The sequence below is a fragment of the Bombus flavifrons genome, chromosome 4 (genome assembly GCF_040668555.2).
Source record: "Bombus flavifrons isolate JBK064 chromosome 4, iyBomFlav1_principal, whole genome shotgun sequence".
Taxonomy (NCBI): Eukaryota; Metazoa; Arthropoda; class Insecta; order Hymenoptera; family Apidae; genus Bombus; species Bombus flavifrons.
The window spans coordinates 11,912,338-11,924,092 of record NC_138445.1 but is presented as its reverse complement, the minus strand read 5'-3'; the positions used below and the strand labels follow the sequence as shown (position 1 = coordinate 11,924,092).

At 31.4% G+C, this 11,755-nt stretch overlaps 2 protein-coding genes across 2 annotated transcripts; one reads left to right on the top strand and one right to left on the bottom strand.

Annotated features, from left to right (window-relative positions):
- Pnn (desmosome associated protein-like protein pinnin) lies at positions 1-2,427 on the bottom strand. The gene is made up of 5 exons (XM_069111158.1): positions 2,147-2,427; positions 1,588-1,780; positions 1,340-1,513; positions 977-1,271; positions 1-898 (listed from the first exon to the last, which is right to left on the bottom strand). Exons 1-5 carry the CDS (start codon positions 2,305-2,307, stop codon positions 585-587), a joined length of 1,137 nt encoding a protein of 378 aa, XP_068967259.1. The 5' UTR covers positions 2,308-2,427; the 3' UTR covers positions 1-584.
- A 505-nt stretch (positions 2,428-2,932) lies between these two features.
- On the top strand, positions 2,933-11,753 carry DNApol-epsilon255 (DNA polymerase epsilon catalytic subunit 1). Its single transcript, XM_069112109.1, has 27 exons — positions 2,933-3,084; positions 3,164-3,287; positions 3,362-3,580; positions 3,648-3,880; positions 3,947-4,187; positions 4,259-4,575; positions 4,678-4,924; positions 4,983-5,535; positions 5,614-6,055; positions 6,115-6,352; positions 6,427-6,780; positions 6,850-7,064; positions 7,139-7,322; positions 7,398-7,943; positions 8,029-8,270; positions 8,344-8,548; positions 8,610-8,785; positions 8,857-9,026; positions 9,114-9,450; positions 9,519-9,708; positions 9,784-9,950; positions 10,020-10,308; positions 10,388-10,483; positions 10,563-10,840; positions 10,913-11,045; positions 11,120-11,331; positions 11,393-11,753. The coding sequence occupies exons 1-27, from the start codon at positions 2,999-3,001 to the stop codon at positions 11,700-11,702; spliced, it is 6,804 nt and encodes a 2,267-aa protein (XP_068968210.1). The 5' UTR covers positions 2,933-2,998; the 3' UTR covers positions 11,703-11,753.
- The last annotated feature ends 2 nt before the right edge of the window (positions 11,754-11,755 follow it).

Sequence of the window (11,755 nt, the reverse complement as noted above, 5' to 3'; positions counted from 1 at the left end):
TGCTCGAAATTGGAATTTATATTTTATTCTACCATACACGTAAAGCATTAAATCATTTATTCAATGCTTCTCTTCTTCACATACGTATTAAAAGACAGATGCTGATACGAAGAAAACAATGAGCGGACTATTTTACATAATGTTTCCCAAACTATAAATGTATCGATTCAATTTACGACTGTTTATAGTCATTTATCGACTTATTTCTCAAGGTTTTCGTTCTACTTACAAGATGGTAATTACTTAAATAATATTCTACAACAGCCATGATACAAATATATAACATTTAAAAAATATTGGTTCCAATGAAATGCAACTACATTCCGGATCATAGTGTTTCTTCTTACATCTAAGAAAAATCTGAATAATGTTTGCTACTTGACGAATGATGACAAAATGAGCATGTAATTCGATGAAAGGAATGAATTTATATCTATATGATGAAAAGTAAAAAGTGAAATGTTTTCTTTGAAAATTGTAAAATTCATTCATACATGTAAAGTGTTGTGTAAGAAAAACATCTTCTCCTTCGTTGGACCATTCAATGTACGTAATATGTACAATTAATGTAAGTACATTTAATACTAGCCATTATTTTCATCTTTTGCTTCGTCTACCTTTACTTCCTCCTTCTTTTCAATATCATTCGTGTTTTCGTAATTTTCATCCTTGTCGGATTTCATGGAAACCTCAACCGGTTCGTTATTTTCTGATTCTAAGTTCTTCTCTGGATTTGGATCACGATTTTCTTCTCCTTCTTCCGTTGATTGTGGAACTTCAGCTGTTGTATTTAACGTTGCGGATCCATCAAAATTTTGTTGATGTTTTCCGAGACCTACTTGCACTTCTATAAGTTCCAGCTCTTCGATCAATGCCTTCTCCCTTCTTTCGATCTCCTCTGTAATATAGAACAAATGCATATTATAATTCCTTTTATTTAAAATTTATATTTAACGCTCTTTATCGAAGTGCGTACCATGAAGTTCTTTCGCAGATTGCTCTAGTAGAATATCAGTTTGTGGGTGTTTACGCTTTGGTACGTAATAAATAGGAGGTTGGGCACGCGTTTTTATAAACGAAGCAAGTGGTAATTGCGCCGCGCGCCAATCTTGAAATTGTCGGCTGCGTGCCAATTTTGCCTCAAGTGCTCGGACTTCTGCTAGTTGCCGTTTACGCGATAAGAATAATTGTTGTCTTTCTCGTCGTAATTCTTCCTTTTCTCTCCTTCTGGCTTCTTCTACTCTTGCCTCTACTTCTGCTTTTTTATCTTCCTACAAAGGATTGTTATTTTCAGAAATATGAAAAAAAATTCTTCATCATATCAAGTAGAGAAATATACCTTTGCTTTCAGTTTAGTTTCTTCTTGCCGAAATTTCTGTAATGTTCCTAAAAGAGCACCAAACATTCGTTTATTCCTTTGCCTGCTACGTTCATCTATTCTTTCCCGTCTAATAACTTCCTGTCTAGACGGAATCTCTCTTGGTGTTGCTATTACTCTCGAAGACACTGCTGGCTAAAATACCCATTCAATAATAATACGTAAAACAATATATCGGTAAGAATGAGCAAATTGTTATAGAATTCTACCTTAATAACATTATCATCTTCATCAGCACTATCGTCATTATTAGAAGGAACACGTGCACTTAACCGACTGAAAACTGTTTTTGGTTCACCATTTGAACCTTGCCATCTCCTTTTTCCACCAGGTAGTTCATTGTTGACAAAATCAGAAACAACACGCCTTCTATCCTCTTGCAATGGTCTCTTTTGTGATAATCTATTAAAATTATAAATACAGAAGAATATTTCAATAAATATACATATAGTCTTCCTTTCCTATTTTAATAAGGTTACATAGTTAAGTGGAACGAATATTTATCATTACCAAGTTTGGTAATTATGTATCGTGCACTTAAGCAAATAAAGCTCTCATTACAACATTACTACGATACGTAAGTAAATACAATGAGATCACGTATAATTTAATAAAGTGGAAACTATCGAAATGAAATAGGTTATGTTTGTAGACAACAGTGTTTCATTCAAAGATTATTGAACTATTGGGCAAGATGTATATTTTATGAAATAGCATTTTGCTATGATGGTTTAAGGGTATTTGGAAATAAATTATTCAGAATTTAACCTTGGTGGTGGTTGTAGCGGGCCGTTTTCTCCATCAGGGAGATCCCGGCCCAAAATCTTTCGAATACTTCGATCGAGTCCCCGAAGACCATCTCGAGCGGCTTCTAATTGCGCTTCTAACCTTTCGGCACCCCAGGCCTCTTGTGTATCTAATTTTCTCATTTATTTATATCTCTGTACGTTCACTTAAATTGCGAAGTCAATTTACTTAACGATTGTTGTCGAACCGCATTACTGTCGTGGAGCCACCTACAATTTCGTTCCTTTTTCCAAATCGATAAGTCTCGGGACTTTTCCTTGCGCTTGTAGATCATACCTCTAGTAAATTTCTCATAATGCTAACTTAATATATTACAATTGGCTGAATTTATATATAAAAAGTCTAATCTTTAGGATATTTAAAAATTTGTTGTAAATTTTTAGAGTAAAGAAAGAAATAAAAGAAATGATGAGATTGAGTTTTGAAAGATGGCTTTTAACTAAAATTGTAATATCATATATACTTACATATGTATTACTTGAAAATATGGATTAATTAATTTAAATAAATGTAAAAGTATATTGTATACAAAAACAAGTATAATTTTTATTGTTATTCAACTTACATTTTATGTATTTTTATTAAAAATATTCTCTTCTTATTCTCTATCTTATTATACACATATGTATAGACCCATAAGATCTATTGGCGGGCAAATTACAACCTGTACACTTATGCTTCGAGTAACACAGTGCCTTGTTAAATAATAACTGATATTATCTGTTTTTCTTATGTCAATTGGTGACATATTATTTATAATTAAAGTTTATAATTAAAGCTACTTATAGTTTACGTAATTGATTATCGTACAGAATGACAAGTTTACAAAATACAGGAAAATTTCGACCGTTTAAGGAAAATACAGGGAATAATCAAAGTCAAGAAGGAAATGCATCAGGGTAATTAAATTGTAATTTAAACTATATTATGGATTACTAGTATTTTTGTAATTTATTCACTCTTTTTACATTTCTTTAGAGAGATTTCAGGGGGCAACAGGGTAAATGAAGTTAATGAAAATATAAGAATAGATGGTTTATATGGTTTTCATAGAGTAACTGATACGAAGGAAAGAACAGGATTTCTTATCAATATGCATGCAGTAAGTATAAAAACCATGTAAAATATTATGAATTGCTTTGTATTTGTTCCTCAAATTATTTTACTTTTTTATAGACAGAAATTATGGAAAATGATAAAAGATTAATGAGTGGTGTGGACTATTATTTTTTAGAAGAAGACTGTACTAGATTTAAAATTTCCTATCCCTATAATCCATATTTTTATATTTTATGCAAAAAGGATACATATGAGGAAGTTTCTACTGGTTTAAATAAAAAATATACTAATTTAATACATAAAGTACAGACTATTTATAAAGAAGATCTTGATCTGGTATGATAGAATTAAAAGTAGGTATAAAAAATGTTGGAACTGATAATTCTCTATTGTCTCTTTTTAGTCAAATCACCTCATTGGTTTAAAACAGAAATATTTAAAAATTTCTTTTATTAATACTGTGGACTTGAATAAAGTCAGGCGTGGTATTATGAAAGCTGTAAAGTTAAATAAGGAACGTGAAAAACATAATACCTATTATTCAAACATGTTATCAGATGTACTAAATACAGAACAGGGTACAGGAGATATTAAGAAGCAAACCATAGATTTTATGGATAATATTCTTGATATCAGGTAATATACTTTCACTTATATGTTGAGTATAATATTTATGTTAACGGTGTGCATATATTTCTACAGAGAATACGATGTACCACATCATGTTCGTGTCTCCATAGATATGAAAATTTGTTGTGGTAACTGGTATTCTGTGAAAACAAGAGGAAATGATGTACCAACAATTACAAAGAGAGATGATCTTATTGAACCACCTGATCCAATTGTTTTGGCATATGATATTGAAACTACAAAACTTCCTCTGAAATTTCCAGATGCTGATACTGATCAAATTATGATGATCTCATATATGATTGATGGACAGGTATGAAAAATGTCTTATTTTAATACTTACTTAACGCTTTAAGTATATTTTATACATATTTACATTTTCAGGGGTATTTAATAACAAATAGAGAAATAATTGCAAATGATATCGAAAATTTTGAGTATACCCCAAAACCGGAGTTTGAGGGATTTTTTACAGTTTTCAACGAACCTAATGAAAAGGCCACAATAAAAAGATTTTTCGATCACATAAACGATATTCGACCACATATATTCGTAACATACAACGGTGATTTTTTCGATTGGCCATTTGTAGAAACTAGAGCAGCTTTTCATAACATGGATATGAAAGACAGAATTGGTTTTTCTAAAAATCGTGATGGAGTTTACAGCAGTAGACCAGCCATGCATATGGACTGTTTATGGTACTGCAATATATAAAACTAAATTTATTGAAACTACCATATAGAATTGCAAAAAGAACGATTGCATAAAGAGCTTTTTTCAATATATAATTTTCATTGCAGTTGGGTCAGGCGCGATTCGTACCTTCCTGTAGGTTCTCAGAATTTAAAAGCTGTAGCAAAGGCAAAGCTTAGATATAATCCAGTGGAACTGGATCCCGAAGATATGTGTAGATTGGCGTCTGAGGACCCAGAGACTCTTGCAAATTATTCAGTTTCTGATGCGGTTGCAACATACTATCTTTACTATAAATATGTTCATCCTTTCATATTTGCTCTGTGTACCATTATTCCTATGGAACCAGATGAAGTAAGTTATATAACAAGCTATAGTAAAGATGATATAAATTATATTTCTTCATTTACAGGTACTTAGAAAGGGATCTGGTACATTGTGTGAATCCCTCTTAATGGTGCAAGCTTTTCAAGCTAACATTATATTTCCTAACAAACAGGAGCAGGAATTCAACAAATTTACGAAAGATGGTCATTTATTGGATCAAGAAACGTATGTTGGAGGACATGTTGAAGCTTTAGAATCTGGTGTTTTCAGAGCTGATATTCCTTGTCGTTTTAAAATAGTACCAAGTGCAGTAGAAGAATTAATAAATGGCGTTGAATCTGCATTAAAGCATGCTATACAAGAAGAAGAAAAAGTGCCCATGGAAATGGTTACAAATTTTGAGGAAGTGGTTGAAGAAATTACAATGAAATTGGAAGGTTTAAGAAATCAACCACTGAGATTAGAGAACCCCGTAATATATCACTTAGATGTCGGTGCTATGTATCCAAATATTATTTTAACCAATCGTCTTCAACCATCCGCGATGGTCGATGAAACTGTATGTGCTGCATGTAATTATAATAAACCAGGAGCACTTTGTCAAAGAAAAATGGAGTGGATGTGGAGAGGAGAATATTGTAAGACAACAAGATGCGTAAATAATATTTGTTAAAATTTATTCTTACATACAAACATATATTTTTACTTGATTTCAGTTACTGCAACTTTAAGTGAATATCAACGAATGCAGCAACAACTTGAAAATGAAAAATTTCCACCGCAATTCCCAGGCGGAGCTCGTAGGGCATATCATGAATTATCTAAAGAGGAACAAGTATCGTATGAGAAGAAACGACTCACAGAATACTGTAAGAAAGCTTACAAGAAAGTTAAGATTACTAGCATGGAAGAAAGAACACAAACGATTTGCCAAAAAGAGAATTCATTTTATGTTGACACTGTACGAGCGTTTAGAGATAGGAGATATGAATATAAGGCGCTTACTAAGGTAGCTAAACAAGAGGTGGCGGCAGCCGTAGCAAAAGGAGATGCTGCTGATATTAAATCTGCTAAAAATCGAGAAGTACTATATGATTCATTACAACTGGCACACAAATGTATCTTAAATTCCTTCTATGGATACGTTATGAGAAAAGGGTATGTATGTTTATCTTTTCTTATATTTAAAATTATTAATACAATGTTCGATATGTTAGGTCTCGATGGTTTAGTATGGAGATGGGTGGCATAGTATGTTACACGGGAGCACACATTATTATGAGAGCTAGAGAAATTATCGAACAAGTTGGCCGACCTTTAGAGTTAGATACGGATGGAATCTGGTGCGTTCTACCAGCATCTTTTCCTGATAATGTTGTTGTTCATACTACTCACCCAAAGAAAAAAAAATTGGTAGTATCATATCCGAATGCTGTTCTTAATTTTATGGTGAAGGTAAATCAGCATCGCAACAACATTTTTTTATTAACTAGAGCTCTTTTTTTGTATCATTTTCATATTATTTATAGGATCAATTTACTAATGACGTATACCATGAACTCGTCGATCCTGAAAATCTTACGTATAAAATTAAGAGTGAAAACTCTATATTTTTTGAAGTGGATGGTCCTTATTTAGCTATGGTATTACCTGCAGCGAAAGAAGAAGGAAAAAAATTAAAAAAACGATACGCAGTCTTCAACTTCGACGGTTCTTTGGCTGAACTGAAAGGTTTTGAAGTAAAACGAAGAGGTGAACTTCAGTTAATAAAAGTTTTTCAGACGTCCGTATTCGAATCTTTCTTAAAAGGTAGCACATTAGAAGAGTGCTATGCATCAGTAGCTAAAGATGCAGATTATTGGCTTGATATTCTTTACAGCAAAGTAAATATCCAATATTGTTGATTCTGTTACATGTAACATATTAATAACTAAATATATAAATCTTTATAGTGTGCAGATATGCCAGATTCGGAATTATTTGAACTTATATCCGAAAACAAATCAATGTCACGAAAATTGGAGGAATATGGAAGTCAAAAGTCAACGTCTATTTCTACTGCTAAAAGATTGGCAGAATTTTTAGGTGATCAAATGATTAAAGATGCTGGCTTAGCATGTAAATACATTATTGCTAATAAACCTCAAGGCGCACCAGTTACAGAACGGTAGGGATAAAGTTTTGCTTCTGTATGAAAAAAATTGTATGACAATAAAATTACATATTTCGTTATACATTTAGGGCAATACCATTAGCAATATTTCAATCGGAACCTGCAATAAGAAAATACTATTTACGAAAATGGTTAAAAGATTCTAGTTTACAAAGCGACGACATACGGGATATTTTAGATTGGAGTTATTATATTGAAAGACTCGGAAGTGCTATTCAAAAAATTATTACAATTCCAGCAGCAATGCAAGGAGTATTTATTTTATTTATCTAGATATTTGAAACTTCCTAATTTAAATATAACAATAGGAGAATAATTCTTTTTTAGTTATCCAATCCGGTTCCTAGAGTGAAGCATCCGGACTGGTTGCATAAAAGAGTAATGGAAAAAAGTGCAACGCATAAACAAAAAAAGATTACTGATATGTTTACTATGATGCCTAAAGATAAAGAAAAAAATATTGGCAACCAAGATATAGAATCATCTGAAACATGCGATATAGAGGATATCGCCGGGAAACCCTCAACTTCTAAGCAGTCATTGCCAGTTGTTAATAAAAGAAAACGACAATTTTTAGAAGGAAACGAAGCAGAAAATGCAAATAAAAGTTGGAAAGAAGTTCTAGGTTCACCACCACCAATGGGAACAACAAAGGAAGAAAGATTAAAATGGTTGGAATTCCACAAACAGAAATGGGCTCATCAAGCTAAGCAAAGGGCTGAATATCAGAAGAGCAAGAAGAGTAAGCGTTCTAATAATGATGGAGATGAAGTTTCTTGGGGTGTTGCAAGAAATACCAATACATCTACATTGGGTGGTTTTTTCAAGCGAACTCAAAGAAAATTGCTTATGAATCCATGGCAAATTATTCAAGTAAGAAAAATGTTCTTTTTTAACAACAATAATTAAAATTCAATAATTGTATTGAATGATTTAAATAATTAATTTATCGATTTAGATATCACCAACAAACAAGCCTGGTTTATATCGATTATGGGTATTAGTCGATAGAGATTTACATCAATTGCGTCTTATAATACCTCGTATATTTTATGTAAATACTCGTAAACCTAAACCTAATCCAGAACCAGGTAAAAAAGTATCTTGGAAAGAAAGCAAGAAAGTTCTTCCACGATCTCGACCTATATATAATTTATATCAATATACTGTGCCGGAAACACAGTTTCAATTATACAGTCAGTGAGTTTCATTCTTTAAATTTTTTGATGATATTTTATATTTAATTATCTAAATTATCCTAATTTGTTCATAGGGAGCTTTTAGAAGATATGAGTAGACCAGAAATTGAAGGAATTTATGAAACTCAAATGTCACTAGAGTTTAGAGCTATTCTTCAATTAGGATGCGTTTGTACAGTTGATCCTAAGGCAGCACGGACCATGGCAGATGGTGCAGATACATTTGCCCTAGATCAGTTAGAATACAAGAGTGTTGCTGTGCAATCATATCTTAAAAATGTAATGGTATTTTAACTTGTAATTTTTTCTTTGGTCTAAAAGAATATCTGTTTTATTTCAGCTTAATGAAACTAATTATATTTTCTTATATCATCATTGGAGTTCAAACCATCAAAGAGCTTTATGGGGACTGTTTTTAAATGCAACTAAAAGAGCTCATATATTTGTTTTGGATTCTGTTTCGTCAAATCAGATGCCTAATATGAACACGTTGTACATTCAAGAACGGGATACAGTGTATAATTTACAAAATCTGAATTATGCTTTTACTAGTCTGTGAAAATGATTCTAAAGTAATTCTTTTGCAGTATATCCACAAATGGGGAAGACAAAGTAAAATTTTTACCAGAGTCGATGCGATTCGAATTAAAATTTGAAACAAACTTTCAACAAGTCTGTCGTATTTTACAAGCAGTTATAACTACATATAAAAACGAGGGACATGGTGCAACAATATTTATTATTCAGACAGCTTTAGGTACAATTTATTTAGATTTATATGCAAAAATTTTTCATTAGATTTTTGTCATTTATTTTATTTTTCTATTTTACGTTTTTACCTTAGATAAAACGACATTAGTAACTCACATGCCATTACTTAATGACTTTCCTCTAATTAGCACCTATGTACAAGATATTGAAACTTTATACAATACACTGGAGTGGCAGAAAGTTGGTGCAAAAACAATGTTACGTCATTACCTTAAGAGCCAGCAAATTTATGAATTAATGACAGAACAATGTAGATTCCTTCATGTGCCAATTGGAAATATTCCTGCGGATCCTATTGTTTTTGGTGCAGACTTATTTTTTGCAAGACATTTGCAAAAGAATAACTTTGTATTATGGTGTTCTCCAACAGAGAAACCAGACTTGGGTGGCAGTGAAAATGATGATAACAGGTTGCATTTACGCTTAAATGTGAAATTTGAATTACTACCATTATCTTAATATATGCAATCAATTACAGATTATTGACAGATTATGAAGAAAGTTTACATTCTGCTGCAAATAATGCTGGAACTTATTCTAGTGTTTGTATTGAATTGGAGATAGAAAGTTTAGCAGTAAATACATTATTACAGCATCACCATATTCACGATATTGATGGAACTAGTAATTTTGTTGCATTCCACACTCAACAACAGACATCTGTTCAAGTATATAATTTAGAAAAGGAACGTGTTAGAAAGCGTATAAGAATATATTTATATGTAACTCAAATTTTTCCATAGGATATGGCAACACATGATGGCATGACAAATATAATTCCTAATTATGACGAAACTGTTCTTTGCAGTCCTGCTTTTAGAATATTGCGAAATATGGTAAACACATGGCTGCTAGATGTATCAGTTCATAAAAATATATTTGCAGATTATCAAATTATTCATTTTTACAGGTAAGCACGGACATCTCTATACCAGTGTTACACCTGTTCTTTTTTAATTCGTAAATTTATACTTCTTAGATGGTTACGTTCACCCAGTTCTTTACTTTACGATCCTGCTTTGAAAAGAACTTTGCATACCTATATGAAAAAATTATTCGCGCAGTTATTAGCAGAATTTAAAAATCTGGGATCCATAATTATTTTTGCCAATTTTAATAAAATCATCATTTGTACCAAGAAAAGGACAATGAGTGATGCATTAAACTATATGGAATTCGTTGTTCAAACAATACGCGATAAAGAATTATTCCACAGTATTGAAATAACTTTTGAACAGTGTTGGGAGTATTTAACATGGCTTGATGTAGTAAGTAAAATTTCAATTCTTTCGATATAATAATAGATGACATACTTTAATATATAAAAACATTTGTATAAATTAACAGCATAATTATGGAGGTATAAAAGGAAAATTACCAAAAGATATAGAGAATACTACGAATACAAATAATGAAAATGCTGAAGATGAAAATGACAGCGAGGTAAGTATTTACTAAGGCATATAATTCTTTTTTTGTTTTCTATTTGTGATATTTTTATTGGACTTTCTCTGTTATTAAGCCTGAAATAGTAATGAATTGGAATTTAATGGAGTGTCTCCCCAAAGAAGCTGCATGTCAATCAAGCTTTACTGCTATAATAGCGGGATACTTCCATGCAATTTATCAGTTCATATTGGAAAATGAATTGAATACTACTGTAATGCCTAGGAACTTAAATAATTTAAGTCAATTATCACACAACTGCACAACTGCACAACTTGGATTAGGATCACTTGAGAATACTGCAGAATTTGCTAAAAAACTGATAAAGGGAGATATGTCCCAAAAACTATTCCAGTAAGTATAATTGTTTTACTTTATCATTATATGAAGAACTTGATTGGCATATTTTATTCAATTATGTTATAGAATTGTACAGAAAATACATAAAAATCTTCCAGAAAAAACATTAACAATTGAAGAATGTCCAAACTTAGATTTAGATGGTAAAGACAGTAAGAAAATTAATCCAGCATTGGAGTTAATAAAATCAGTTTGTAAGGTATTTAAACACGAATACGAATATGTTAGGATTATTTTACGAGGAAAGTAAATGAAAATTAATTTTAATATCAGGTTTTATCTCTGGATGCAGAAGTTGAAAACGAAGTATACTATTTGCGAACAAACATGTTAAAGCTAATTAAAGTTGGCAGTTTCAGCGATCTAGTTGATTGGAAAGATCCGTGCATTTCTTTAGTTGTGCCTGAAATTATTTGTAAAGTATGTAATCACACAAGGGACATCGATCTTTGCAAAGATAACTTTTGTACCATGGATCGGGATAGGTAATGCACAATATTATAAAAGCTATTTGTATTCTAGTACATAATACTACTGTTTGTACAGGTACATATGGAAATGTCCTCTTTGTAAAATGGACTATGACAATGATGAAATAGAATTCCTTTTGATGGACATGTTAGATCATAAAAGTATGGCTTACATGTTGCAAGATTTACAATGTTGTAAATGTAACGAAATTAAGAGGGAAAATATGAACGAACTTTGTTCTTGTTCTGGTAACTTTAAAACTTTGATTCCTAAAAGTGAAATAGAGAAGTTTATGAAGATCTGTAAATCTGTGGCCATAAAATCTAATATGAAAACATTGTTAGAAATTATTCAGAATACAAAAGTTCTTGTAGATTCAAAGTAATTTGTATGTTTTTACTGTGATTATATTTAATTTAAGCAATATTAAGGAAAATA

Coding starts and splice junctions, on each gene's coding strand:
- Pnn (XM_069111158.1), bottom strand. CDS start 2,307: ATGAGAAAATTAGATACACAAGAGGCCTGGGGTGCCGAAAGGTTAGAA. Junction 1,781..2,146: donor CCGCTACAACCACCACCAAG/GTTAAATTCTGA, acceptor TAATTTTAATAG/ATTATCACAAAAGAGACCAT. Junction 1,514..1,587: donor AAGATGATAATGTTATTAAG/GTAGAATTCTAT, acceptor TGGGTATTTTAG/CCAGCAGTGTCTTCGAGAGT.
- DNApol-epsilon255 (XM_069112109.1), top strand. CDS start 2,999: ATGACAAGTTTACAAAATACAGGAAAATTTCGACCGTTTAAGGAAAAT. Junction 4,925..4,982: donor TTCCTATGGAACCAGATGAA/GTAAGTTATATA, acceptor CTTCATTTACAG/GTACTTAGAAAGGGATCTGG. Junction 9,451..9,518: donor AGTGAAAATGATGATAACAG/GTTGCATTTACG, acceptor AATCAATTACAG/ATTATTGACAGATTATGAAG.